Source organism: Catharus ustulatus (genome assembly GCF_009819885.2).
Source record: "Catharus ustulatus isolate bCatUst1 chromosome Z unlocalized genomic scaffold, bCatUst1.pri.v2 scaffold_26_arrow_ctg1, whole genome shotgun sequence".
NCBI lineage: Eukaryota > Metazoa > Chordata > Aves > Passeriformes > Turdidae > Catharus > Catharus ustulatus.
Window position 1 is genome coordinate 620,515 of NW_024879445.1, and position 27,188 is coordinate 647,702.

The window sequence follows — 27,188 nt, forward strand, 5'->3', positions numbered from 1 at the left end:
GGACACCCTGTGGAAACCCACTGATCACAAATAGTTTTAACCCAAAGGGTTTCACCCAGGTCTGCACTGTTTGGTTTAGGCTGCAGCTTGTGGTTGTGATGATTCCAAGTTTCTGGATATGGGATTCAGTTTTCTGCTCTCTCCTGAGTGCTGCAGTGGTCTTTGGCTTGGAGCTGGTTCCCTGGAATTCCCTTCTCTGTCAGACCCATTGAGAATTAAACACATCCTCCCTCTCCAGGCGTGATGGAATCCCTCAAATAGCTGATCCTCCCTCATTATGTTCACCACAAGCCTTCCTAATTTGTGTTTCAAGACCTCTGCAAATATAATTTCAAGCTCTTTGTGCTAAGTGCAGTGCTAATAGCCCTCTGGTTTAGCAGTGGCCTCTGCTTTTAGCTGTGTTGGGTGAGGTCTCTGCAGGTTTGTTCCTCTCCAGTTTCTGCCATGGCCTCTCAGAGTGGGCTGTAGTGGATTTATTGCATTTGGTCAATGGTGCTGTTCAGTGCTAATTGCTCTCATGGACAGAGTTATGGATTTATGTCATCAGTCAAGTAGGAGCTCAGCTGGAATGAACTCTGACTTGCAACTGCACAAAATGCTTTTAATTTTGTGGGTCTTTTATTTGTGAGTGCTGGTTGCTCAGAGCTGAGGATCCATTCATGTGGTTAATGCTGAGGAATTTATTTTTTTTTTTTTTTGTGAAGGCCATGTGCATTTATTTACATAGCTCAGCTCCTGAGGTTTGTAGGTGAGTGAGAACAGGAGGGGTTGTAGTGGCAAAAACAATACCCAGAGTGAGAGAAAGCAGCATCAAGTGGTAGAACAGAGGAGTGAAGAGTGTCTAAAGGGCTGGTGATCATAAAAAGCAGTGGTTTCATAGTTTGTGTAGCTGGTGGTGTTCCCACGGATTTTTAAGTGAAAGGCAAGCTGTGACAAACATCTTGAGAATGTTTTGTGTCAGTGGAAGCTGCAAGCAGTTAAATTTGCAGCGGGGAATAAAAAAGCAGCTGAAGTACAGAACCAGCACGTGAGCTGTTTTCTGTGAACACAAACCCCAAATGCTCAGTGGGCAGATGTTTACTGACCAGAGAGGTGTTTTGCTGAGAATCCAGTCTCTGTCTGGAGTGGCCATGTCAGAGCTCTCTCCTTTTGAATGCACAGGGGAAAAATTCCAGCACAGTACTGACTCTTATTTTTCCCTTGACTGCAAGGCATGGAAAGCATGCTGTGTTCAGCAGCTGTGTTTGTGGCATTACTGCACTGATTGGTAATATTCATGGCTTTGGATTTCTTTTTCTCCCTTCTATTTGAGTTGGAATTTATTAAATGAAGAATAGTTAAGTCTTGATGCTTGTCCAGTTTCTTGGTATCAAGAATTTAACTTTTTACATAAGAAAAAAACCCTACCTTATAAGCAGAAATGGGAAAAGTAAAACTTTAAAGCCTTTGTTTGCATGTTTTGGCAGCTGTTATTACAGGACAGATCAGAAACTGTAGGAGGTGACATGTAAATTTTGGTACCTTTTTTTTTGTCCTATCTGATTGTGATGTTGCTTTTTCTCAGTATATATTCATTTGCTGTGATTTTTCACATATTCCAATGGAGTCTGACTCTTAAGCTCTTAAAATTGGTGTTTAAATATTTATTTTTACCAGTCTATGAATGTTGGCATATTTGTTAAAGTCCTAGCATTTTGTTGTAGAGATAAGGAGTGAGGAGGAAAATGCTCCTGTATTTGTGTCTCCCAGCCCCTTCCTGAGCCAGGGAAGAGAGAAAAGCCCTGCATTTATTTATTTTTCATCAGCCCAGAATGTAATTGTTCTCTTAATTTTGAAGAGAATGAAACTGGAGTGGGTTTTTATGTACCATCAATCTGCTGAACTGCAGAAAGGAGCAGGATTTATCTTTTGGGCTGTCTTTAGCAGTTTAATTTTGTGCTTGACTGACAATGTTTGTCTCTTTTAACAGATGTTCTTTTCTATGTATGGCAGAGGTAAGAGGCTTTTGGTAAATTAGACTCTTGAGGAGTGTGCTTTAGGCATGGACTCTTCCTCTGGGAATTTGGAATAGTACAAATGACTGTTAGGTGTTCAAAATTCACATGGATATTTTCTGGGCTCTTAATAGAGAATTTGAAACCACTACTGCAGCAATTAACTCTGTGTTACTTAGCAGCACAGTATTCTGTAAAGCAAGGAGATTTTGTTTAAGTTACTTGCTTCCAGCTTATGTGAAAGACTTTCTGCAGAGGGAGATAGATGTCCTCATGGTAAAATACCCTTCCCTACATCCAGTCTAAACCTACTCTCTTTTAGCTTAGAAGCATCACCCATTGCCACATCTCAGCAGATCATACTAAAAATTCTGTCCCCATCTTCCTTATGGGCCCCCTTGAAGAATTGAAAGGCCACCCTGAGCTCAGCCCAAAGCTTCTCCTGTGCAGGTGAGCAATGCCAGCTGTGCCAGCCTTTCCTGGCAGCAGAGCTGCTCCATGCCCTGCTCCTCCTGGAGCCTCCTCTGGGCTGGCCCCAGCAGCTCCAGCTCCTGCTGTGCTGGGCCAGGGCTGGGGCAGCTCTGCAGGGGCTCAGGGTCTCACCTGGGGGGCAGAGGGGCAGAACCCCCTGCCCTGCTGCAAGGCTGGGGCTCAGCCCAGCACAGCTTTGGGGTCCCAGCACAGAACTTTGGGGTGCCAGCACAGCTCTGGGGTGCCAGCCCAGAGCTTTGGGGTGCCAGCACAGCTTTGGGGTCCCAGCTGTGCCCCACAGCCCCCCAGTGCTGCTCCAGCTGCCCAGCCCCAGCCTGGAGCCATCCTGGCCTGGTTAAACCTCCTGAGTTCCCCAGGGGTCACTCCTGGATGCCCAGGTCCCTCTGGATGCCCCCCTGCCCCTCAGGGCTGTCCCTGCACCCCCAACTCGGTGTCACCATCTGGGGGTGCCCTGGATGCTGTGCCTGTGTCCCTGGTGCAGGTGTTGAATGTCACTGCTGCCAGCACTGACCCCTGAGGGACTCCACTGGTCACTGATGTCCACCACTGCCCTCTGGATGTGCACAACCAGCTGATTCCGGATTCCTGAACAGTCCATTCATCCATCATCCATCCATCCATCCATCATCCATCCATCATCCATCCATCCATCATCCATCCATCCATCATCCATCCATCCATCATCCATCATCCATCCATCCATCCATCATCCATCCATCCATCATCCATCATCCATCCATCATCCATCCATCATCCATCCATCATCCATCCATCATCCATCCATCATCCATCCATCATCCATCCATCCATCCATCATCCATCCATCATCCATCCATCCATCCATCCATCCATCCATCCATCCATCATCCATCCATCCATCCATCATCCATCCATCCATCCCTCATCCATCATCCATCATCCATCCATCATCCATCCATCATCCATCCATCATCCATCCATCCATCCATCATCCATCCATCATCCATCCATCCATCATCCATCCATCCATCATCCATCCATCCATCATCCATCATCCATCCATCCATCCATCATCCATCCATCCATCATCCATCATCCATCCATCATCCATCCATCATCCATCCATCATCCACCCATCCATCCATCCATCCATCCATCATCCATCCATCATCCATCCATCCATCATCCATCCATCATCCATCATCCATCCATCCATCCATCATCCATCCATCATCCATCCATCCATCATCCATCCATCATCCATCCATCCATCCATCCATCCATCCATCCATCATCCATCCATCCATCCATCCATCCATCCATCCATTCATCATCCATCCATCATCCATCATCCATCCATCCATCCATCCATCCATCATCCATCATCCATCCATCCATCCATCCATCATCCATCCATCATCCATCCATCATCCATCCATCCATCCATCCATCATCCATCCATCATCCATCCATCCATCCATCCATCATCCATCATCCATCCATCATCCATCCATCCATCCATCCATCCATCCATTCATCATCCATCATCCATCCATCCATCATCCATCATCCATCCATCATCCATCCATCATCCATCCATCCATCCATCCATCATCCATCCATCCATCCATCCATCCATCATCCATCCATCATCCATCCATCCATCATCCATCCATCATCCATCCATCATCCATCCATCATCCATCCATCATCCATCCATCCATCCATCATCCATCCATCATCCATCCATCCATCATCCATCCATCCATCATCCATCCATCCATCATCCATCATCCATCCATCCATCCATCATCCATCCATCCATCATCCATCATCCATCCATCATCCATCCATCATCCATCCATCATCCACCCATCCATCCATCCATCCATCCATCATCCATCCATCATCCATCCATCCATCATCCATCCATCATCCATCATCCATCCATCCATCCATCATCCATCCATCATCCATCCATCCATCATCCATCCATCATCCATCCATCCATCCATCCATCCATCCATCCATCATCCATCCATCCATCCATCCATCCATCCATCCATTCATCATCCATCCATCATCCATCATCCATCCATCCATCCATCCATCCATCATCCATCATCCATCCATCCATCCATCCATCATCCATCCATCATCCATCCATCATCCATCCATCCATCCATCCATCATCCATCCATCATCCATCCATCCATCCATCCATCATCCATCATCCATCCATCATCCATCCATCCATCCATCCATCCATCCATTCATCATCCATCATCCATCCATCCATCATCCATCATCCATCCATCATCCATCCATCATCCATCCATCCATCCATCCATCATCCATCCATCCATCCATCCATCCATCATCCATCCATCATCCATCCATCCATCATCCATCCATCATCCATCCATCCATCCATCCATCATCCATCCATCCATCCATCCATCCATCCATCCATCCATCCATCATCCATCCATCCATCCATCCATCATCCAATCCATTCCCAGGGCAGTGCTGTGTTCACTATTTAAAACAAAAAAAAAACCCAACAAACCCAAAACCAACCAACCAAACTTATTCATTTAAGAGAAAATAATCTAGGAAGACAAGAAAAAAATCCTTTAATTTAAGGGAAACAATTGTGTAGCTGTCAAAAATCCCTGCTTAGAGTATTAATTGATTTGTTAAGCTGTTTTGATTGTCTGAAAAGATAGGAAATGAATCTGCATCTTGAACTGGAGGAGTTGGGTCTGGGCACAAAGCATGCTGTGTATATTGCCAGTGCAGTGCACTCAATATTCCTCATGGCTTTGAGAAAAAACAGCTTGGTTTGTCTCTGAGTGTCAGGCTGGGATTGGTGCTTTGGATTAATCCAGGTGAGAAGAGATTTGCCCGTGTGACAAAGCAGTCTGGCTGTGAGAAATTACACATGTCCAACTTTGGGACCCAGCCAGAGTCAGGGCACAGACCTGAATCTGAACCCAGTGCCCTTGGGCTGCCCAGGCAAAGAAGGGCTTTCATAAATGTCATCATCAGGTGCACTCATAATTAAATTAATTTAAATTAATTAATTGTGTTTTGGAATCTGCTGTTCAGTACTCACAGCCATGGTGTAATTTTGTGAGCCACAGCAGAGGGGAAACTCCCCACTCTGCCAGTTAATCATCCCGTGGTGTGTAATTAACACGCTATCAGATGTCATTAATTGCAGAGCAGCAGGTTTGGTTTTTAATGCACTGAGAAGGGAGTTTCACCAGCAGCTTTGGAGTGCTGCTGGTGGGTTAAGGAGTTGGCTGTGATCCCTTTTTTTATGATCATTGAGAAAGTTTTTGTGGCATCACAGAGAGCTGCAGGAGGAAATGGAAACCCACAAACACCCGGAAAATCTTTATTTGAACACAATCCCTTTTTGTTTGGTTTTTTTTAGAGAAGGAGGGCTTGTCCTGAGTGTGGCTGTGTTGAGAGTGGTGCATTTAGGAGAGTACTCAGCAGGATCTGAGTCTGCAGCAGCCCAGACACAGGAAGGGTTTAAAAAATATGAAGGAAAAAAGTGAATTAATAGGGATGTGTTTTCAGATCCTTGTGGCTTGTCACTGACCCTGAGCAGGGTCTAGACCATGCTCATCTACAGCTGGGTGAAAGGAATTCATGGGATTCTGTTGGGAGCATTGTTCATAGACAGATTGTGCCAACAACTGCTTGTATTTTAAAAGACAGGTACTGAACAAAAAGAAGGCTGTGTGTTTTGTGGACAAAAATCCTTTATCTGACAAAAAAACCTCAGTTTCACTTAGTAATTTTATCCCTCTGTTCTCTCTAATATTGTAACCATTGGTTTTAATAACAGAAGATTCATTACTCAGTTTCCTTAGGTCTTGAGTTATAACTTGAAGTAAGTATCCATTGTCTGTAGAATTAAGATGCTATTTTTTTTATTTCAATTTTTGGCTTTTTTGAAAAACCCCAGGCAGAACAAAAACTCTGCCACCTCTGTTTTCACCTCATTTCTCCAGAGATGATGTGCAGCCTTGTGACACTTAAAACCATGTTTTGAGCTGAACCATTGCCAGCCCCCAAAGTATAAACATGAGGTAAATTGAATTTCAATTTAGATTTTTTTTTTCTATTTTTTTTTTTCCTTAAAAGCATACCATTTGGCCCAAGCTGCCTTCACTTTCTTCCTTGAAATGTTTTTTTTTTCCCCATTTGTAAAATATTTCAAGTGGCTTTTTGCAGTTGGCTCCTTAATGGTAAATACTTGGAAAGAAAGAATACATGGTGCACAGCATCTATTAAGTTACATGCTAAATTAACCCCTGGGAAGAAGAGCAACTTGCCTTTTCTCTTTTATTAGCTTTTCACAGAACAGAAAATTAAGGTAAATAACAATTTCTGGTGAAAACATCCCACTCTGAATTACAGGAATGTGGCATAAGAAGAAAATATTTTGTATAGGGAGTTATAATTGTTAACACTCTGCTTGTGTTTGTTCTGCCAGAGATGAGACTGTGTTTAAGCATCTTTGTACATCTCACAGGAAATGACTGTTGAAAAATTAACAGGTTCAATTAATGACATTTAATGACCTCTTAAATATGTATCAGCCTATCAAAGGAGACATTAATTACAAGTGTGATTGACCAGCCAGATGTATCCTGTTTTCTGTCCAGCAGCCTCTGCTAAAACCATTACAAAACACACAAAGCTCTTTATCTGAGGGAGATGAGAAGCTCCCCGTGCCAAATTCTGCTTTGGCAGTGAGGTTTCAGTGGGGTGGGCAGAGGGTTTTTTGTCCCCTGGTTTTGCAGGGCTGTCCCCAGGTGCCAGGAGGGCTCCTGGACCTGTCCCACATCCCAATTTCCAGCTGTTTAGGGGTGTTTGGGAGCTCAGAGCTCCCAGAACAGGGAATCTCTGTGCTCCTGGGGATGGAGCCACCCACACTCCGTGCCAAAAACCACACTCCTCATTCTGCATGGCCAAACTCTGCAGCTTCTTCCTCCTTCCAGAAACCAGAGCTTGGCCTTCCTGGTGACTCTCAAGGTTTGAAACCTTATTTCAACATTTGTCTACCATTTGCAGGGCTCTTTTTTTTTTTTTACTAAATTATTATTAGACATATGAGAACCAGATTTGTGTGGGAGGTAAAACTAAAATTAAAAATAGCATGCCATTAATGTACATTACCAAGCCCCTGAAACCTCCTCTGGTTTTTGCATGGAAAATGAAAGCAGTATTAATTGCCAAGTTAACACATGCAGCAATAAAGGTTCCTACTCCTTCCTGTCTTCTCTTGCCTTCCTTCAGATTGCTTCCTAATTGCTCACTTCAGAGTTGGGTTTATTGTTATATTCAGCTCCCTACTCATATCTTAAAAGTTTTGTTCCAAGTGCTGCAGTGGTTTGAAGCATTGAAGGAGAATAACTCCAGAAACAACCAAGAAGAAAGGAGTGGGGTTAGAGCAGAACTTTGCCTTTTGTGTTTATATTTGAAGGTGGCATCTCCCTGGGTGTCTTTGTGAGCTTGGAATTGGGAGTCTTTTTATTTTAATCATAGCTGGAGAGCTCAGATGGAGACATTTCTGGAGGAAAATCAGGGGTAATACAATTTTCCAGCCTCATCCGGCTGTGAGGTCATTAGGGACAATGCACTGGAGCATCACACTGCTGGATCTTTCTTGGAAAAGTGTAAAAAAGGCTTTGCAAGGTCCAGGCCATGTGCAAAGGCAAATTTGGATTGGTTGTTGAAATATCTTCAGAACAGAGGGTTTGATTTTTAGGATGGAGCTGTTTAAAACTTGTTTTTTTTTATGGTCTCTGGTGACGTCTGTAATTACAGATGCTGACGTCTGGAAGATCCTGTGGTGGCTTTAAAGTTTTTATTTCTGTGGAGCAGAGGGTGCTTGAATCTGCTAGTGTCCCAAATGCTGAGCCTCCAAATCGAGGGGAAGAAAGGGAAGGATGAGGTAGTTACATAATCCATCAGATCCTTTCAGTTGGAGTTGCTTCAAGTGGTTCTGTCAGCGGCAGTGAGAGGAGAATGAAATGTGAGCACCAAGTTACACCTGCCAAAATCTGAAAGGAAAAATGAGACCTTGTGCCACAGTCTCAGCTGAAGAGTGTGGTTGGGTATTTGGCTTGAATGTTCTTCCAAAATTCAATGATAAAACTGAGATTATGGGTGTGTAGTTTAAATAGAAGCATGTAATATCACATGGTGGAAAACTTAAGAGTTTAAGGTTTTATAATGTAGCACTATTTATAAGATAAACTGAAGGTTTTAAGGCAGAGGTTTGTTCTTCTCCACCTTCTTCTTCATGGGTTTGAGTGATCTCATGTAGAGAAGTCCCACAGGTGGTTGGTTATTGGGTTAAAAGTAAAAATAATTTAGGAGTCATTTCTTAATTGAACAGTTTGCCCTTAAAAGGCCTTTAGGAAAAGAAATACAGCTCCATTTTCAGTGTGTTAGCTTGAAGTGCTGTAGAACTCACAGTTGGTGAGACTGTAATATAAATAACAATTAATAAACATCTCAGTCCAAACAAAAAATGCTGTCTCACACATTTAATCCCAACCCTGGCAAAAAGAAAATAAGACTCAGCGTGCAGCCAGTCCCTCTGTTCTTGTTGTTATTTGTGCAATTGGTCTGCAGCTGGTTTATAGCACACCTGATGACTTACACAGTTTTAGAATAATTATTTTTCTCAAAACCTTGGGAAAATTTGTCTTGGATGAGCTCAGGTGTTGCATGTTCTGTCCACTTTGGGAAATGCTCAAGGAAGGGAAACCCCCAGCTTCACTGCATCACCTGTCAGAGTCTTTAACTGGTCTTGTATTTTCCACCTTTTTTTTAGAATTGTGGCTAATAACCAGAGGAGCAGGTATCTGGAATTTTCAGATTCAGATATAGAGCAGGTAACTGTTTTGAGTATAGTTAATTGTCAGAAATAATAATTCAGAATATCTGTCCAAAAATATCTGAATGAAATGATCAAAATCCTGAATATATATATATATTGGATTTTTTCTTCTTCTTATTATAACTTCTTAGAATAAACAAAGAATTAAAGAAAACTGCAGGTCTCCTGCATGAGTGCCATGTAGCTTTCTGCTTTTAATTTTTAATTAAACAGCCTCACCTAGGAAGCACTTTTGTTTTTTGGACAAAGCAAAATTTGTTTGGCTTATGTCTGTCTATGACCCACATAACTTCCCATGTTTTGAGGGCTGGTGCTATTTCAAATACATTGAAATTAAAATGCCCTGGAGATTATTTTTGTGCTCACACACAGCATAAGGGAAGGGGAGGTAATTGAAATAACTGGGAAATATAATTGAGCATTGATCTTGACTTTGTTCAGGCTGAATTTAGACTGTTACCTGTGCTGCTGGAGAGGGTAGGTCTTTGAATAAGATGTTTTCTGCTGTTTCCTCCATCAGCCTGATGCCAGAGAGGGTTGTGATGGGGAGTGCTGGTGACAGCAGAAATTTGTAGGCAGAAATTTGACAGAAACACAATGGTTACACCTGCACTGAGAGATCTGGTAGGTGGGAAACCTTTGCAAAAAATATCACAGGGGAGACAGGGAGAAGTGCCTTGTGCTCACAAGTTTCTGCTGTGGAAAACGAGGAGGTTTCATGTTCCTGTCAGCTGGGACAAGTGTGATCAGACAGCAGGTGTCCCTGTGGAACAGAGAGCTGTGCATTCCCTTGGGGAGGCTGAGTGACACTCTGGGCTGCTCCAGAGGCACTGGGAATGCTGCAGTTCAGAGACAGGTGATAGAGTCTCAAACCTAACCCTTGCAAGGCTATTCTGTCATCTCTTCCTTTGCCCTGTCCAGAACTTTCTGGTTTCTTTCAGTCATGCTCTTCTTATTATTTAATTTATTGGTAACATTTTTTAAGCGCTTCAAAGTTGTTTTTTAATTTTTTTTTTCCTAAATGGTGCAAGGTAAAGTGGTAATAATCTTGAGTTATGTAATGTATTATACAGAACTCAACTTTTCTGTCTGCCAGCCTATTGTCTGATGGTGTAGGCTTTTTGGTAAAAAGCCTTCTAAAAGGCTTGGCAATTCAAAAAGAAACTAAAATAGCATTAAGTGGTGTCCCGAACGAGTGTGCTTGAGCTCTCTTAAAAACTCAGCAGCAAGAGTATGAGCAAAAGTCAGGTTTAATATTGAGCTACAAAGCACAGCAGCAGTGGTAATGTGAAAACTGAGAATCAGGAGAGGGGTTCTGTGGCAGTCAGTGGGGGCAGTGCTGTAAACACGGAGCTGCAGCTGGGACCAGCCACAATAGTCAGAGCTGGGGTTGAATTAAATGAGCAATTACTCCCTCTTTGTGGTTTGCTTGTCCAGCTGTACATTGTTGTATGAAGTTTGAGACCCACACTGAAAGAAAACACAAAAAAAGGCTCTATCTGATGGGAGAGAGCACAGATAATTAACGTTTTATTTACGACTTGGCAAAAACTTGGGTGACACAGGGATATTAAATGCTCTATCCTTGACAAAAAGGGGGTTTGGGATTTGGAAATGATCCCAAAAGCACAATGTTTCATGGCCTGTCAGTGAGGTATGAGAGAAAGGGATGGGAAATATGTGGAAATACTCGTATTTACCCATAGGGATAATCCCAGGATGTCATGAGCAGGTGATTGCCTCTGTGTCCTCACTCCCACTTTGATTCAGAAGCAGCTCCTTGTCCATCATGGGGTGTACCAGAGCATTATTTCATCAGTGTGCATGTAGGATGGCAGATTTTAGGCAGGGTTTTCCTGTGCTTTGTTTTGTGGTGTTCTTGCTGCCTTGGTTTCTGGTTGGTTTTTGTTGCTGTTTGATTTTTTTCATTGTTGTTGGTTTGTTTTTGGTTTGGTTTGGTATGGCTTTTTTTGTTTAATTTGTTTGAAGCTCTGAAAGGAGAGAGGGTTTTGCTGGTTGCCACATTCCTGACTGGAGGAAACTGCTGATTTTGGGGACACAGCTGGCTTACCTGGCAGGGGCAGTGGGACCATCCCAGCTCAGCCTGCTCCAGGCTCCTGATGGGACCAAACCACGGTGAGCTGATGCTCCCAGCATCATGAACAGCTCCTGCAAAGCACAGAGGGAGGGACAGTAATTTCACCATTATAAGCTGCACCATTTTGACTAAAATTTTGGTCCGAACCCAAAGTGCGGCTTATAATCAGGTGCGGCTTATATATGGACAAAGAATGAAAAGTTGCTGTTTTAGTTTGGAGGACAGGTGTCTGCTGAGAAAGGCAGGAGCTTCTCTTTGAAATGGAGAATGTAAACCCCCTCCCTCCAAATTATTATAATTTTGAAATCAAGGGGCTCTCAGGCAAAGATATGGGAATTAGGAATAACAGTTCTTTTCTAGGGAAATTAAAATAGAAATACAGCACTACAAAGAACAAACCCCAAACCCTGACACAGTCAGAGTACAGCCTGACACCCGTCAGGCAGGGTGTTGGCAGCAGTCCCATCCCATGGTGGCTGCATCCTCCTGCAGTGACAGATGTGGCTCAGTTGGAGCAGTGCTCCTGGACAAGGTGCAGTTTCCCTCCGGAGCTCCAGTGGGGATGTGGAGAAATCCGGTTTTCCTCTGGAGTCCAGTGGAGAAAGGGGCTCCCTTAGTGTCCCAAAACCTCTGTTTTTATCTTGGTAAGAAATGTTGGGCTCTTCCCCCTGGCTGGAGCAACTCCCAATGGGATGCAGTAATTTTATCAGTGCCACAGTGGGACTCAATGGCCATGAGCAGAAAATGACTGGCTGGAGGAAGGATGGGCTGTGAAAAGATAAAGAACAATGCCCTGCCTGGTTTCAATGGATGGCCCATTAGCAGAATATCTCCCACAGAGATCAGGATCACTGCCCCACCCTCAACAGATGGTGACAGAACAGACACCTTTGATCACACTCTGTATTGTAACGTGCGGCTTATAATCAGGTGCGGCTTATAATCCTGAAATTACTGTAAATGCTGCTGGAGGTGTAGCAGGATGCTGTGCAGGGTGATCTGCACCCTGTGAGCAGCGCTGGTCGGTGGGTGGGAGCTGCAGTGAGCTCTGATCCTTGAATGGAAAGAGCTTCTACATCAGAGGGTAGGGCTTGGTGTGTCCCTCCAAGAGCCTTTCAGGCAGTTTGTCTGTCACATTTTGGGTTTGAGTGGGCTGGAGCTGTCCTCTCTGGGGCTCCCAGGGCAGTGCTGGGCCGTGGGGATGTGCACAGCACTCACCTCATCCCACAGCAGCCCTGCTGCCAGCCTGAGTGCTGCTCTCCAGCCTGTTTGGTGCCGTTCCATAAGAGCACTTCCCTGTGATTCATGCTCTGAGGACGTGTGGAGCTGTGAAATATCCTCCCTGAGATCAAGCAGGTACAGGATCTGCGTCTTCTCCGTCCGCAGAGTCGGCTCCTCTGCAATTGAGGGAAATTAAACTGACGTGGTGGGATTGTCTTGTTGCAGTGTTGACTATTGCTCATCCTGGCTATTCCTAGCTGCTAATAATAAATACTTTCCTAGCAGTTCTTGATCCTCTCTACTTTCCAAGACATGAGTGCAATGTGTCTCATCCCGTTCTTCAGACAGGCAGACGGAAGAAGCCTGGAGAACATTTCTATTTGTGGGTGCAGGAGCTGCTGCAGTTCAGCTGTGCTTGAGTTTTGTCCTGAGCTAGCTAATTCTGCCCTCACAGAAGGGATGCAGTGTAAGGCACTGCCCTTTGCTTTTCTCTAACCTCCTTACTCCATTTCTTTGGCAGCTCCTGCCTCTGAGTTCCTAAACCTAGAAGAATGTTGTCTCAGAATTCCTTGGTTCCAGGCTTGTCAGTGTGGCTGGAGTTCTTTTCAGATGTAGTTCTTCCTGAGAAAATCATAAAATGTGTTGAGAAATGTTGGTAGTTTGGATGGAAAAAGGCAGGCAAGGAGTTTTCCTCAGGTTTTTCTGTGTGTGTGTTTGTTTTTATGTGCATGTGAGTAAGCAGGTACACATAAAGGTGTTTATGTATATTAAAGTGTGTCAGGGCTGCTTCTGGGCTTCTCAGCAGCTTCTGGCACTCAGGAGGGGTTTGGGATGGGGCAGTTTTGGGAGCTGGAGGTCCTGTGGGGTAACAGATGTCTCTGTTGTATATTAACAGATGTTGATGTTATATAGAACATCCATGTGCTGATTTTGTTTTCCATGGGCAGCAGCAATTTGTGTCAGAGACTCAGAGGAGGTGGCTGTGCTGCTGCTCCCTTGCAGGCTCCATCTCTGAAAGCTGCTCGGAGCAAACGTGGGGAAGCACTCGACTCTGACAGCAGAAAGAGCTGTGCTTCTAAAAATGCCAAAAGAACAACTGCTTGGAAATGTCCCCGAGGCTTGGCCAGAGAGGCTGCTGCAGCTCCCTGCCAAGACTCACCAGAAAAGGAAGGGGGGTTGTTCTCCATTCCCACAGACACTCAGACCTGAGCCCCCTGGGCTGGTGACAAGTAAAGGAAATGCAATTTCTGCCAGGCTGGTGATGTGCTTGGGTCTGTGAAAGGACTGATGCATCCAGGTTGCCTTGCCCTGCTGGGCAGTGCTGGCGTTTTTTTCCTGGTCATCCCAGCAGAATGAACTATGAGAAATGCAGAGAAAAGAGCAGTTTGAAATAAATTGTACAGGAAAAATTAAATAAATTATTTGTGCTTTACAGATCTGGGCTTAGCATCCGAAGTAAAAATTTCATGCTAAGTTTTAGGAGCAGACACCTTCCCAAATTCTGCATCATTGGTGTCCTTGTTGTTGTGATACAGGGCTGTGCAGAGAAATTTTGGTCTGTGCACCCCTGCTTTAAGAAGAACTCAGTTTGGACGTGTCTGTTTTGCAGTCAGTCTTTATTCACTTTATTCCTGTTTAATTGAGGATTGTGGAGCAGCAATGAAGTGATTCCTTCTTCATTCAGCAAACTGCAGTTAGCTCTTGTGCTTGAAGCAAGCTCATTCTTAATAAAAGATTTTATCATTTTTTAGATATCTTGAGTCAGTTTCTGCAAATTAGTTTTATTTATGTTGCTTCCTTTTAGCTTCTAGCATTTTTATAAATGTCTTTCTTAAGAGACTTTTCCATCAAACTGAGAGCCCTCTTTTAGATATTTTTCCTTGTTGAGCAGTGAATTTTAAGTGGAATGCATGAGCTGTCAGATGAATAGAGGAATTAAACCCAGCAGGGTGGCAGATGAACCAGTCCCTCCAGCAAGGAGCAGAGCAGTGTAGGTCGGGATGCACACGTTGCATTATTACAGGATTGCATTACTGCATTATTGCAGCCTGTGTGTGTTTTGGGATCCCATCCTTTAAATCAGATCCTTTCCTGGGGGAGGTGGTGATGTCCTTTGTGCTTTACCCTGAGAGGAGAGCCCCAAGTGCCAGCTGTGGGAGGAGCAGGGTTCTGGGGGCACTGGGGGCTCATCCCTCCCTCCCCTGGTCACTCAGTGTCCAGTCCAGGGGTGCAGCAGGGCTGGGCAGGGGAGCTGAGGGGGCTTTGAGGGCTTCAGTCTGACTCTAAGTGTGGTATCTGCACCAATTGATTAGTGACTTGTCTTTATTTCCTTCTGTCTTCTCCCACAGTCAGGGTTAAAACACGAAGGAGATCAATTTTCTCATGTAGTTTATTGGTTTTAACTTTATTTAATCATTAAATCTCATCTAAAGTACAGAGAGTTCTGCAACACTTTCAGCTAAAAGTGAGCAAAATGGAGCTGAATCCAGGTGGTTGCAAGATCTTCTAAAGCTAAACAGTGCAATAGAGAATTAACACCTATATTATTTATACTTTTGACCCAATAACCAAACTCCTGTGACCTGCAGTGCAGCGCTAATTATCCAACCAGAAACTACTGCCTGAAATCATGAAGAAAAAGGAAGAAGATAGAAAAAGACACCACTCAAATTCCTCCATCTGGTCCCATGCCTATTAATTTATTATAAAATCCCCAAATTCCAAACCCTTCACCATGTGAAATCACACACTTCTATTAAACTACACACCTGTATTTTTACTCCACTCGAATTTGGAAGCTTCTCCAAGGCCCCAAGTCACAAGCAGTGTTCTCCTGTGTCAGGAAGCACAGAAAGCTCAGAAGTCCCAGGTTTGTGGGATCCAGCATCTGACGAGCTCAGGGACTGAGAGCATGGCTTGTTTTCAAGAACTGCAGCTCATTTGGAGCTCCTGACAGGAATGATGTTTACAGAAGCTGATGGTGAGTTGACTTCTGATTTAAATAGGCATTGGTGGCTGGAGAGATAAAATAAGCATTGACAGATCACCCTGCCTATAATCAGGAAAATGGCCTTTGGTGATCAGCTTGCACAAAGGACACACATGAAAACCTTCTGCAGCAAACTTTGTTTTCATATCTTGATAAAAAATTGAGGTTTTTTCGCACATTGAATCTGTAACTTTCCTTTTTTTTACTTTATCTAACATATCAGGTGCATCCTCTTAAAATGTCATATATTTGATGTTGCTGTATGTAGAATACAAATTTTAAAATGTGTGAAGATCTTTGCAGATCTTGAGGTTAATAATTGTGAATGTTTCCCATTCATAGAGCTGACAAACAAAAATACTGTCAGAAGTCACTCAATGTATATTGATTGTAACTGTCATATTCCAGAGTTTATGCTCTGGAATACATTTGGTTAGAAATACGGAATACACTTGGATGCATTTGGTTGTAAAAGGGAAGAAAAATCACAAATGAGTTAGAGAAAATGACATCAATTAATATTTAAATATTAGAAAACAAACAGGTGTGGTGTGAATAAAGTGAAATCCATCCAGTGAAATGCACCCCAGGCTTTCCTTTTTGATTTCTGTGTTACAAATCAGCCCTGCAGACCTCGGTGAGCCTTGCTTTCCTGCAGTCATTGCCCTGAAAACACAAAGAGGTGGAAATGAAAAATAAAATATTTTTTGGAAACACTTCTCCAAGTCCCTGCTCACGCACTGTCTGTGTTCTCAGGCTGACTCAAAGGTGCTGTGCTGCTCTCCAGGTGTCCTCCAACACCTGGTGAAGTGGAGCTGGAGGGGTGTTAGTGCACCCCTGCACTGATTAAATGCTGATTAAACCCACCAAAAGGGGTGATGAGTGCAGCACGGGGTTGGAAAATGGCAGGGAAGAAAACAGCTGGCTGAGGTTGGTATTTCCCTGTGCTTGAAGAATGTTTGCTCATGCTGAGAGCTGGGGAGAGGAGACTCCCAGAAACTTAATTAGAAAACTTAATTTGGTCAGTCAGTAACCACAGAGGCAGGGAAAAGATCGTGGGTGGTTGGACACAGGGTGTGGAAATCAGCTCTCATTTTTACAAGCTGGGCCTTAGGGATGCATTGATCCTTTCAGAATGCAAGACAGAAAATCCTGTCTGTTTTTTCCTGTGAAGTTGAAAGACTCAGTGAGGCTGTGCAGCTGAGCTCAGGGCTGCCAGGGGCACCACCAGCTCTTCCCTGTGCTTTTTTAACCGGCACATCTGTCCAGTGCTCACCAGTTGTGCAAACTGCAATGGCAAAGCTGCATCCAATCTGAATTTCAGCCAGCAGTTAGGAGAAACAGCCAGTGGGGGAATGCTGCATCTTGTAAAGTTTGCTGGTGCTGTTGAGCTGGGAGGAGCTGCTGATATGCAGTGAGACTAAATTGCAGTCAGATTAAAACTCCAATAAGACTAAAACTGCAATAAGATTAAAAAAAATCCAACCCTTCAGTTCCACAGCATAGAATAAAATCTTCCAAGACAAAGGATAATTAAATATGTCAATAGATAGGATGATGATTTAAGTGTTTGATCATCAGAAGTCTTTGAGAAGAGGTAAGATAAATACATGCTGTGGCTGGTGAAGGCATATTTGTATTTCCCTTGCAGATGTGCTGGACCACCTCTTGCAGTCTCTCTTGTGGCTGTGCTTCCTGCTGTGTTAGAATAAACATTTAAAAACTTACAGCACACGTGGAAGTGTTTTCAGCCTACTTTTATAGCTCATATCTTCATTCTTTACCCATTTATCTCCTAACACAGCAAAGAAAGTGCACCCTTGCAGCCTCCCTCAGTGCTCTTCCTGAAGGCAGTGTAAAATCCTGAAAAGTCAAATATTTTATTTCTTTGCAGGTTACAGGATGACAGAATTAGGATAGAAAGGATGGAAAGCCTCAATTTTGAGTACAACCACGCTTTCCAGAGGGTTACTGACTTCTACACAAAGGAGGTGCCTGGTGCTGCAGGTATGTTCATTCAGATTTTTATGCAAATAAAGTGCCTGACATTAGAGGCCTTTCATTCCAAATATCTTTGAGGCATGCATTCTGTTAGCCTTTACACTCATGCAGGCTTTTGGCCACCTTTTTATGCACAGTGGGATTTTATGTTGAGCTTGGAGAGAAAGGAGCATTATTTAAATGGAAATGAATGCATTTCCATGTAATGGGCTGCCATTACTTTTTTTCATAGCTTGAAGGTGTGTGTTTAGACAGATGTAAATTTAAATGTACATAACAGCTGAGGGGGATTACTCAACATCTGAAATGTCTCTCAAGTGCACAGAATCCCAGGATATTTGGGATTGGAAGGGAGCTCTGGAGATGCTCTGCTCCATCCCCTGGAGCAGAGGCACAGGAACGTGTCCAGCTGGGCTGGGCTGGCTCCACACAGGGACACTCCAGGCCCTCCCTGGGCAGCTGTTCCAGGGCTCTGCCCCTCCATGGACACGAGTTCTTCCTCCTGCTGGGCTGCAACTGCCTGCCCTTCATTGTATGGCACTGCAGCTCTGAGCAGAGCCCGGCCTCAAGCTCTCACACCCCTTTGAGGTGTTTATGTGGATTGATGAGATCCCCTCTCAGCCTTCTCTTCTTTAGACTAAACAGGCTCAGCTCCCAGTGTCTCCTTAAACACTGGCTTTAGAAACACCCCTGAAAAATACTGAACCATGTGGGTTTTAAAAATCCCAGTTTATGTTGTGGCATCCTGGAGTGAGCTTTCCTGTTTTTGCAGCTGGAGCAGGCACTGCAACTACAGCACTGTGCAAAAAATGGAGATGTCAGAATTCCATTCTTGGTTTGTATATTTAGAAGTTTGTTGTGCCAGCAGTTAGTTATTTTCTGTGAAGAAAAACCCACGGAGTCAAATGTTTTCTGTTTCATAATGTGTTTGCACTGTTGTAATGTTCTGCATTATTTGGAACCACAAGTGTTATTTTGGAGCCTTGCTTTGTGTTGGTTTATAGATGTCATAAAACACTGTACTTGCATTACAGATTTCTATTAGAATAAATTGAAAAGCAGATTATTCCTTTTCTACAATACCTTACTAGAAGCCAGTGGGTTAACCAGAAAATAAGCATTTAACAAGAAAAATTTTTTTTTTAGGTCCTCAAAACCTATCTGTAGTGCTAAGCTTGGATAAGCCTGTTATTTGCTCTCTGGCAGCAGTAATTGCCTATCTCAAAGAATTTAATTTGGAAAAGATGCTTTATAATCCAAGGTAAGTTGCCTTATATAAATTTCCAATCCAAAGCACCACTTCATGTGAGTTCTAGCAGACAGTGTCCCTGATTGTAATGAAAAACCTGCTAGTGATAAACACAGTCTTTGTGAAAATTACACCTTACATTTGATTTCCTAATCAGAGCTGAAAGAATCAAGTGGTTTCTCTGAGTGAAAGGGAAACCTTTATTAGGTATGTTTGTGTAGACATTACTGTCAGTGATGTGAGTGAGCATGTACTGCTGCCAGGTGTTACTGAAAACAGACAAAATCTGGGGGATACCAGGGAGAAAATGCTGAAATTTGTTTGTATCAGCTGTCACATCTCAACCTCAGTTTTACTGAGGTATCCAAAGTGTAGGGCTTTTCTGGGCAACTTTAAAAAAAAAAAAATCTGTTGTAAGTTAGCTTTGCAGATGTTGTTGCAGTTGTAGCAGGGTGTGAGTAATGTTTTCTTTCCACAGCTCTGGAGGCAGGTATAAACTCTGCTGTAATGCTCAGGCAGGTCTGCTTGAGTTGTTGAATGTTGTTATCAGTTTTAAAGAACACTGTTTAACACATTCTGGCTTTCTGGAGAATCCCTTGGCTGGACTCAGTGGTCAGTAGGAGTGGGGAGAAGGATCAAAAGCTGTTGCTGGAGCACCACCATTTGTGCAAAGTTACTGCAAAACCTCACAAACGTGGGCATAACCTTGCCACCTCTTAGCACTTGGGTTTTTTTGGTATGCTGACATGAGTGCTCGAGGTTTGTGACAGGCTTGTGCAGGTGGAATCAAAATAAAATGGAAAGGTGTTGCTGCTGAAGCTTCTCTTACCCTGTTTTGAATGAGTTTAAAACTTTGCTGTCCTTCCTGGCTCAGATTTGAAAATATCATTAAATAGAATATTATATAGAATATGTTTTCTGTCGTGGGTTCTCTGCAAAATATTCTCCCAACTGTCTCAGTTCTCCTCTGTCCCGTAAGTAGGCAGGATTTAACAAAGCCAGTCAGGCTGCTGACTGGAAACTTAGGAATAGGTCATGCCATTTGTTCAGTCCCATGTTGGGAGGCATTCTGAGACTAATTTTGAGGGGCTCCCTCCATTTCCAGTTCAGATTATCAGCTGCATTTAAAACACCAACTGCAGGTGCCAGCTTTAAGCATTGCTTAAACACTTTTCCAGGTGTCCACCAAAATATTTGAAATTCTACATGTGTTCTGAATTTTTGGGATGTGTTTCTTTCCTTAAGTTGCCCTTCTCTCCAAGATGTATTTGAGTGTTTACAAAAGGTTTGATGGGGAAGAAATTCCTGTGGCATCTTCCCTGCTGATCTGTGGTGTTCCTGCACTGTGGTGTGCCTGCTTGTCTTCTTTTACTGCTTTTTTTTTTTTTTTTAAATAATTGTTTTTTTAATATGCTGGCATAGGTGGAGAAGTCTTGTAGAACTTGTGAGGAAGAAAATGAATTCCAAGGAAATGGCATTTTTGTGGTCAGCTCGTGGGTCACTGCTGTCACGGTGCCCTGTGTGCAATCACACAGGAGGTGGATGTTCTTTCATCTGGAGAAAATGTGAAATACATCTTTTATGTAGAAGTAATTCACTAGCAGAGGACAAATATAATTATGTGGAGGCTTATGTAGCAGCAGTCAGTCACATTTGTAACAGCTGCATCCTAAAATCAAGTACATTATAGACTGGGAAGGAAAAGCACTAAATCTTAGCTCTGACATTTGCTGCTGAAGGTTGCTCTAATGGATTTCTGGGGAATGTATGAGCATCTGAGGGAAAAGGCAGAGAAACACTTAATACCTTGGTGATGTTCTGTGAAGAAACAAAATAACATTTTTTTGGGATAACTTTGTGCTCAGGAGCTTGGGTTCTGCTGTGTTTGTTTCCAAAGCCTTTTTATGCTCAAACTGCCCAGTGCTGAGCTCCACTTGCTGCTTGCAGTGTGTCATGGGGACCAACAAACTGAGCCAAAAATTCGGGCAAAATCAACTTCAGCATCTTCCCTCATGCCAGTGAAATGCTCTCTAAATACTGGACTTTTAATGAAATTATGTCAGGCCCGTGAATATCCTGAATTGAGAAATAGAGGAGAAATAACTTCCACTGCAGTGTCAAGCAACTTGAAATTCCTGGAAGAATTCAGGTCAGTGAGCACATACAGATGAGTCAGAGAGCATGAAGTGGGAGCTGTGGGGTAGTTTTCAGTTTGTTAATGTGTCACAGGTCTGGATGAAGAAGGCCTGTTTGATAGGAAGAATGACAGAAAAATTCATTACACCTCTCTGCCTTCTTTGGACAAACACTCTTCTCCCAGCTGAAAAAAAAATCAGTTTAGTAGGAAAAGTCATGGATTATCATACATGTCTAGGAATCCTCATTGGTGGGGGGAAGCAGGTTTGCTCTAATATTTTGATGAAACTTTTAAATCTACTCTGAAGATTCTAAAAAAAGCAGAAGAACATGACAAAGAAATAAAGATTTTTTTCCACAGCAGGTCCCCAAGCTGGGGCTAGGCTGCTTCAGAGTTCCAGCAGCAAGTAAAAATATATTTAATAATGAATAGTACTAGTTTTCGTTAATCAGTGTGTCCTAATACCTTTAGATATGGATAAACCTTTATTAAATTTATTTATCCATTTATTAAATATATTTATTTATTGTCAAGAAGTTAGTACACATCTAGGAGAAGTTTTCAAGTACATTTGAGTACCCAATTTTGTTTGAAAAATTCATCATTTGCACAGTAGTTGCTGAGGAAAGGTGTCTTGGTGTATTTCCAGTTTGCCTTTATGTTTTCTAGCATGTTGGATGTAGACTTTGTAGACTTTGTAGATAGTGGTTTGTGGGTTTTTAATAGTGATGGATGAACTTCAAGAAATAATACACACACAAAAAAAGGGATTCAAATGAAAAGTTCTAGCCCTGTGGAAATACTCACTAATGAGTTTAAACCTGATTAATTAAATGCAAAACACTTTTGGGCTTGACATCCTTTGACACTCAGATTGTGGGAAATCTCTTTGGTATGGAACCTAAAAAACCTAATGTTTCTGAAAAAAAAGGAGAAACTTGTTTTTACTTCCTAAAGCTTTTAGGGATTCCTGCATTTCTTGTGTGTGTAAGTTCATTCTGTGGTTTGCTCACCCCTGGAGATCTCAGACACACTCTGGAGCTCTGTAAAAGGTAATTGAGCAAGGAAAATCTGCTGCTTTCAGAGTGCCTTGCAGCTTCACTCAGAAACGTTTGATATTTGGAAAATCAAAGTGCTTGAAAATTCCTGATCTAAATAACATGCATTCACTCAGGCTGAGATAACTGAGTATGAAACTCTGTGTATTGTCTCCTGTGGAGAAAATAATGAACACAGCATTAAAACCAGCATTCCCTGCAGGCTTCTGGAGAGGCAAAGTCACAGAATCCAGCCTGGTTTGGACCAGAAGTGATCTTTAAATTCATCCAGTGCCACCCCTGCCATGGCAGGGACACCTTCAGTGTCCCCAGTGTCCAGCCCTGCCCATCCTGCCAGGGAACAATTCCTTCATAAAACTAAATCTCTCCTGCCTTAGCTTAAAGCTTGTCCTAACTGCCTGTGTGGAAAGTTTGTCTCTTTTTTATGAACCCCCTTAAAATGACAGAGATGATCCAGTTTCTGCAGGAACACATAATAACTGGATCTGGGGATGTGCTGTGCTGTCCTTTCCACACTCACCACCGTGTGCTCCTGCTCTGAAAAAGTAATTTTATATGGGCAGGAGCCTCGTTCTCACCAGCATTCCCTCTAAGATTCCTAAAGCTCCCTGGAACCTTTTGTGTGTTTACTCTTTTCCTTTCTCTGAGCCCAGGGATGCCTTGGCCCTGCCTGGCCACACTCTGCAGCTGTTTCATTGCTGGGTTGGTGCAAGGGTGTGCTCTGAAGGTGGGGTCACAGTGTCACCTGCAGGAGGAGTGTTGTCCCTGTGCTGCTGTTGGGGTGATTTTGGAAAGGATTTGGGTTTTCCAGCAGTGCAGGAGGGATTGGTGGCACTGCATCAGCATTTCACACAAGGGTCCTGCTGGGATCTTTGCTGCCAAACCAGCCCTGGCTCAATAGTTACCCACAACCTTCTTCTGCTGTTTGGTCTCTGAATGCCTTATAAAGATTGTGGGGTTTTTCACGTTTTTGTCGAGGTCTGATCCCCAGCTGAAGGCTGAGTGGGTGGGTGGAAGGCAAACATGTTCTGTGCTGTGACATGTGGAATTGTTGGTTGGGCTTCTCCTGCAGCTGATCCTGGCTGTTACTCATGTGCTCCAAACTCTCAATTACCACGTTTAATAGCAGAGTGAAGTAACTCAGATAAAGAGAGGGTCTGGGTAATGTGAGACACATGGAATGTGTGCTGTGAAAACAACCTTGTCTGATCTGAAAGGGCAGTAAATACTCTGTGAGAGAAGAGTACAGTGATTTCACGATTATAAGCCGCACCTGATTATAAGCCGCACGTTACAGTACAGAGTGTGATAAAAGGTGTCTGTTCTATCACCATCTGTTGAGGGTGGGGCAGTGATCCTGATCTCTGTGGGAGATATTCTGCTAATGGGCCATCCATTGAAACCAGGCAGGGCATTGTTCTTTATCTTTTCACAACCCATCCTTCCTCCAGCCAGTCATTTTCTGCTCATGGCCATTGAGTCCCACTGTGGGACTGATAAAATTACTGCATCCCATTGGGAGTTGCTCCAGCCAGGGGGAAGAGCCCAACATTTCTTACCAAGATAAAAACAGAGGGTTTGGGACACTAAGGGAGCCCCTTTCTCCACTGGACTCCAGAGGAAAACCGGATTTCTCCACATCCCCACTGGACCTCCGGAGGGAAACTGCACCTTGTACAGGAGCACTGCTCCAGCTGAGCCACATCTGTCACTGCAGGAGGATGCAGCCACCATGGGATGGGACTGCTGCCAACACCCTGCCTGACGGGTGTCAGGCTGTACTCTGACTGTGTCAGGGTTTGGGGTTTGTTCTTTGTAGTGCTGTATTTCTATTTTAATTTCCCTAGAAAAGAACTGTTATTCCTAATTCCCATATCTTTGCCTGAGAGCCCCTTGATTTCAAAATTATAATAATTTGGAGGGAGGGAGTTCACATTCTCCATTTCAAAGAGAAGCTCCTGCCTTTCTCAGCAGACACCTCTCCTCCAAACTAAACCAGCAACTTTTCATTCTTTGTCCATATATAAGCCGCACCTGATTATAAGCCGCACTTTGGGTTTGGACCAAAATTTTAGTCAAAATGGTGCAGTTTATAATCGTGAAATTACTGTAATTCTATGCAGTGGAACAGAGGGCGTTGTCTTCAGACACTCCTGTGTCTGGATGCTCCAAATCCAGGAGGATTTAGAACCAGAAAAATCCACAATCCTGGAGCTCTGATGGGACAGGAGCATCCCCCTGGCTTTGCAGAGGAGGTGGAAGGGCTTGGTTCTCACCTAGCTGGGTTTAAGAGACCACAGCAGTGACAAAAAAGCTGCAGTAGGTCCAGAAAGGTGCTTTAGGAGCAGCAGATGGGATTTGTTGTTCCATGCAGGGAGTGGGAGCCAAGCAGAAATCATTCCTAATTAATTTTCACCAGCATCAGCAGTTGTGGCTGGAGATAATAAAAAAGAAGCATTGTTTTGTTGCTTACAACATTGTGTAATTTGGAAAGTGTTGCTGGTTTTGCCTCCACTGTTTCCTTTTGCTGGTCAACTTCCTTGGTTTCTGAAATAGCACACAAAGCAGAATAATTATGACTGTGGGTACAGTTCTGAGTCAGCTGTACTTCCAGGCTGTCATTACACTTCTTCAGGGCCCTCAGTTGAATCTGCTTTTTTTTACAATTCTGTGGAAAATACTTCTAATTTGACCCATTATTTAGGAAAAATTTGGTAGCAGGCCCAAGCACCTGCATACAACATAAATATATAAGATCAGTCTCTGAATATTTCATATTTCTGAAAGTTTTGGTGCTGTTCCTGTTTTTAGTGTGGCAGCAGTGCAGCTGTGTGTGCCTAACAGGAAAAGGTTGAGCATTCAAGTACTTTTCCAGAGAGTTTAAAACTGAATGCACTGAAAAACTTTTTGTGAAAAGTCAAGAAAACAGTTTAAAATCCTGCCCAGTGCGTGGTTCTGCTTAGTCTAGGACAAAGCATGTCCTGGATCCTGAGCAGAGGGCAGAGTGAGCATCTGAGCAGGATGATTAACCCAGACAATCATGGCTTGATTTGTCAGAAGCATTTAGTGAGGATATTGCACTTCACAGTCCTGACTGCTGTGTGTGTGTCTGGGGCTGAAATGATTTTCAGATCTAACATGATTGCACATAATATATTATTCACATTATTATTAACACGTAATATTTTATTCATGGTGGCTCTGAAGCAGCACAACCTTTGGTTTTGGTGATGAGTTGTGTTAAAAATCTGTTCCATTCCTTAAGTGCTAATTGTTCATCCTATCATTGCTAAATTGTAAACTGAATAAATTAAGCATTTAATGGAAAAGGGTTAGATAGCAGGAGGGCTGGATTTTGTTCTGAGCTTTGGCATTCATTGTAGGAAATGGAGAAGTGAGTCTGAAATTTCATTTTCCCAAGCACAAAGTTAAAAAAACTTATTACTGGTGAGCTCTTTTATTTATTTGAGGAGATTTAAATTTTTTGCTTCACTTTTAAAAAATTTATTTACCTGTTGAGTTCCCTGATGTGAGAAACCTGGCGGCGTCTCAGTGTTCTGCCCATGCCCAAATTCAAGATTTAACATCTGAAATTCCTCTCCCCAGCAATTTCAAACAGTTGTCCAGTGAAACTGAACACATGACAATTAATGGGACAACAATGAAAAACCTTGAAATTCTGCAGAATCAGGTAAGGACAGATGTAATGTTTTTTCACTAAATGCTGAGATTTTCATGCTTTTTTCATTTTCCCAATGAAGTTAATCAAATTTGCACATCTGACCCATAAGTCTTAAATTATTTTAAATGGGATCAGACTGGAGGGAGATAATATTTTCAGAAGCATGAGTGAAGATAATTTTTGAAGCTAAGCCTTGAGTTAGGAACCTTGCTGCACTTTGACTAACAAATAACTTTAATTTCTTCAGCAGCTGCAGTTGAGTGATGCCTGCAGTAGGGTTTGTTGCTGTGCTCCTGCTCAGAGCTTTATGCACAGACTAATTTTAACTGATTAATTTATCCTTGTCATTTCCTAAAAAAAACATTTTCCAGCTAAAGGAAAAACATACTTAAGTATCTTACAACTCCTGGAAGTTCTTCATGTAAGGCATTGTTGATGAGCAAAATTGGTAAAGGATGTACAGCTATCCTGTCTCAAAGCCCAAACACAATGTTTTGAATAATGTTAAGATCCTCCCAGTGCAGAACTGACTGCTCAGTTGAAAATAATCAAGTTGTTTCCATTATTTCAGACTGACATGAAAACAAAAGGGAGCCTGCTCTGGGTCTTGGATCACACAAAGACCTCGTTTGGGCGTCGGAGGTTGAAGAAATGGGTGACCCAGCCCCTGCTGAAAATCAGGTGAGCTGGGGCTTGTCCTGGGCTGAGCTCTGCTTTCTGGCTGTGCTGCTGAGGGTGCCCCATGCGTGGTTTTGTCCAGCAGGCCCACAGCAGAATTTGCACAGCAGTGACACTGTGGAAGAAATGGGTGTTGTGTTTGGGCTTGAAGGGGTTAAACCACTCTTTTGGGCACGGGTAAATGGGTTTGGAGCAAGGCAGAAATTCCTTTGCAGAAATGGAATTCTGTATCCTTTTTCAATCAGTGAGGATGACCTGGGACTGGAGGTTGTTTTGTTCCTAAATTTTCCAGTTGATGTTGGATGTCTTCCTTGCTTCACAAGTATTTACATCCCTATTGTGTTCAATTTCTTCTAAAGCATTGTGGATCCTTTTGTTATCCCTGTATGCAATATATTGATCAGGAGGGAGTTCCTTTTTGCTAACCCTGAAATGTGATGATTGTTTGGCCACTCCTGTATTTTGACCTGTAGTTGATTTGTCAGTGCTTTAGAAATACAATGTTTTGTATCAATATATGCTGGTTTTCCCTTGCCTCAGTTTTGAAATGGACTCCATCCTTTCTGATTTCTCTTTGCAGACTGGACTGAGTGTTGTGCTTGAATGTGTAATGAATAGCAGTTGAGTCCATGGGCTGCATTTGCCTGCATTTTGAGGTTTTGGATCCATTAATTTCAAA

The 27,188-nt window shown here is 43.0% G+C and overlaps 1 protein-coding gene across 1 annotated transcript in view; it reads left to right on the forward strand.

Moving 5' to 3' along the window:
- MSH3 (mutS homolog 3) overlaps window positions 1–27,188 on the forward strand; it is an 81,969-nt gene that overhangs the window by 11,342 nt on the left and 43,439 nt on the right. Inside the window, exons 9-12 of the mRNA XM_033086431.1 lie at window positions 17,599–17,711; window positions 18,852–18,966; window positions 25,756–25,840; window positions 26,403–26,512. Coding sequence (XP_032942322.1) covers window positions 17,599–17,711; window positions 18,852–18,966; window positions 25,756–25,840; window positions 26,403–26,512 — 423 coding nt within the window. The remainder of the gene's footprint in view (window positions 1–17,598; window positions 17,712–18,851; window positions 18,967–25,755; window positions 25,841–26,402; window positions 26,513–27,188) is intronic.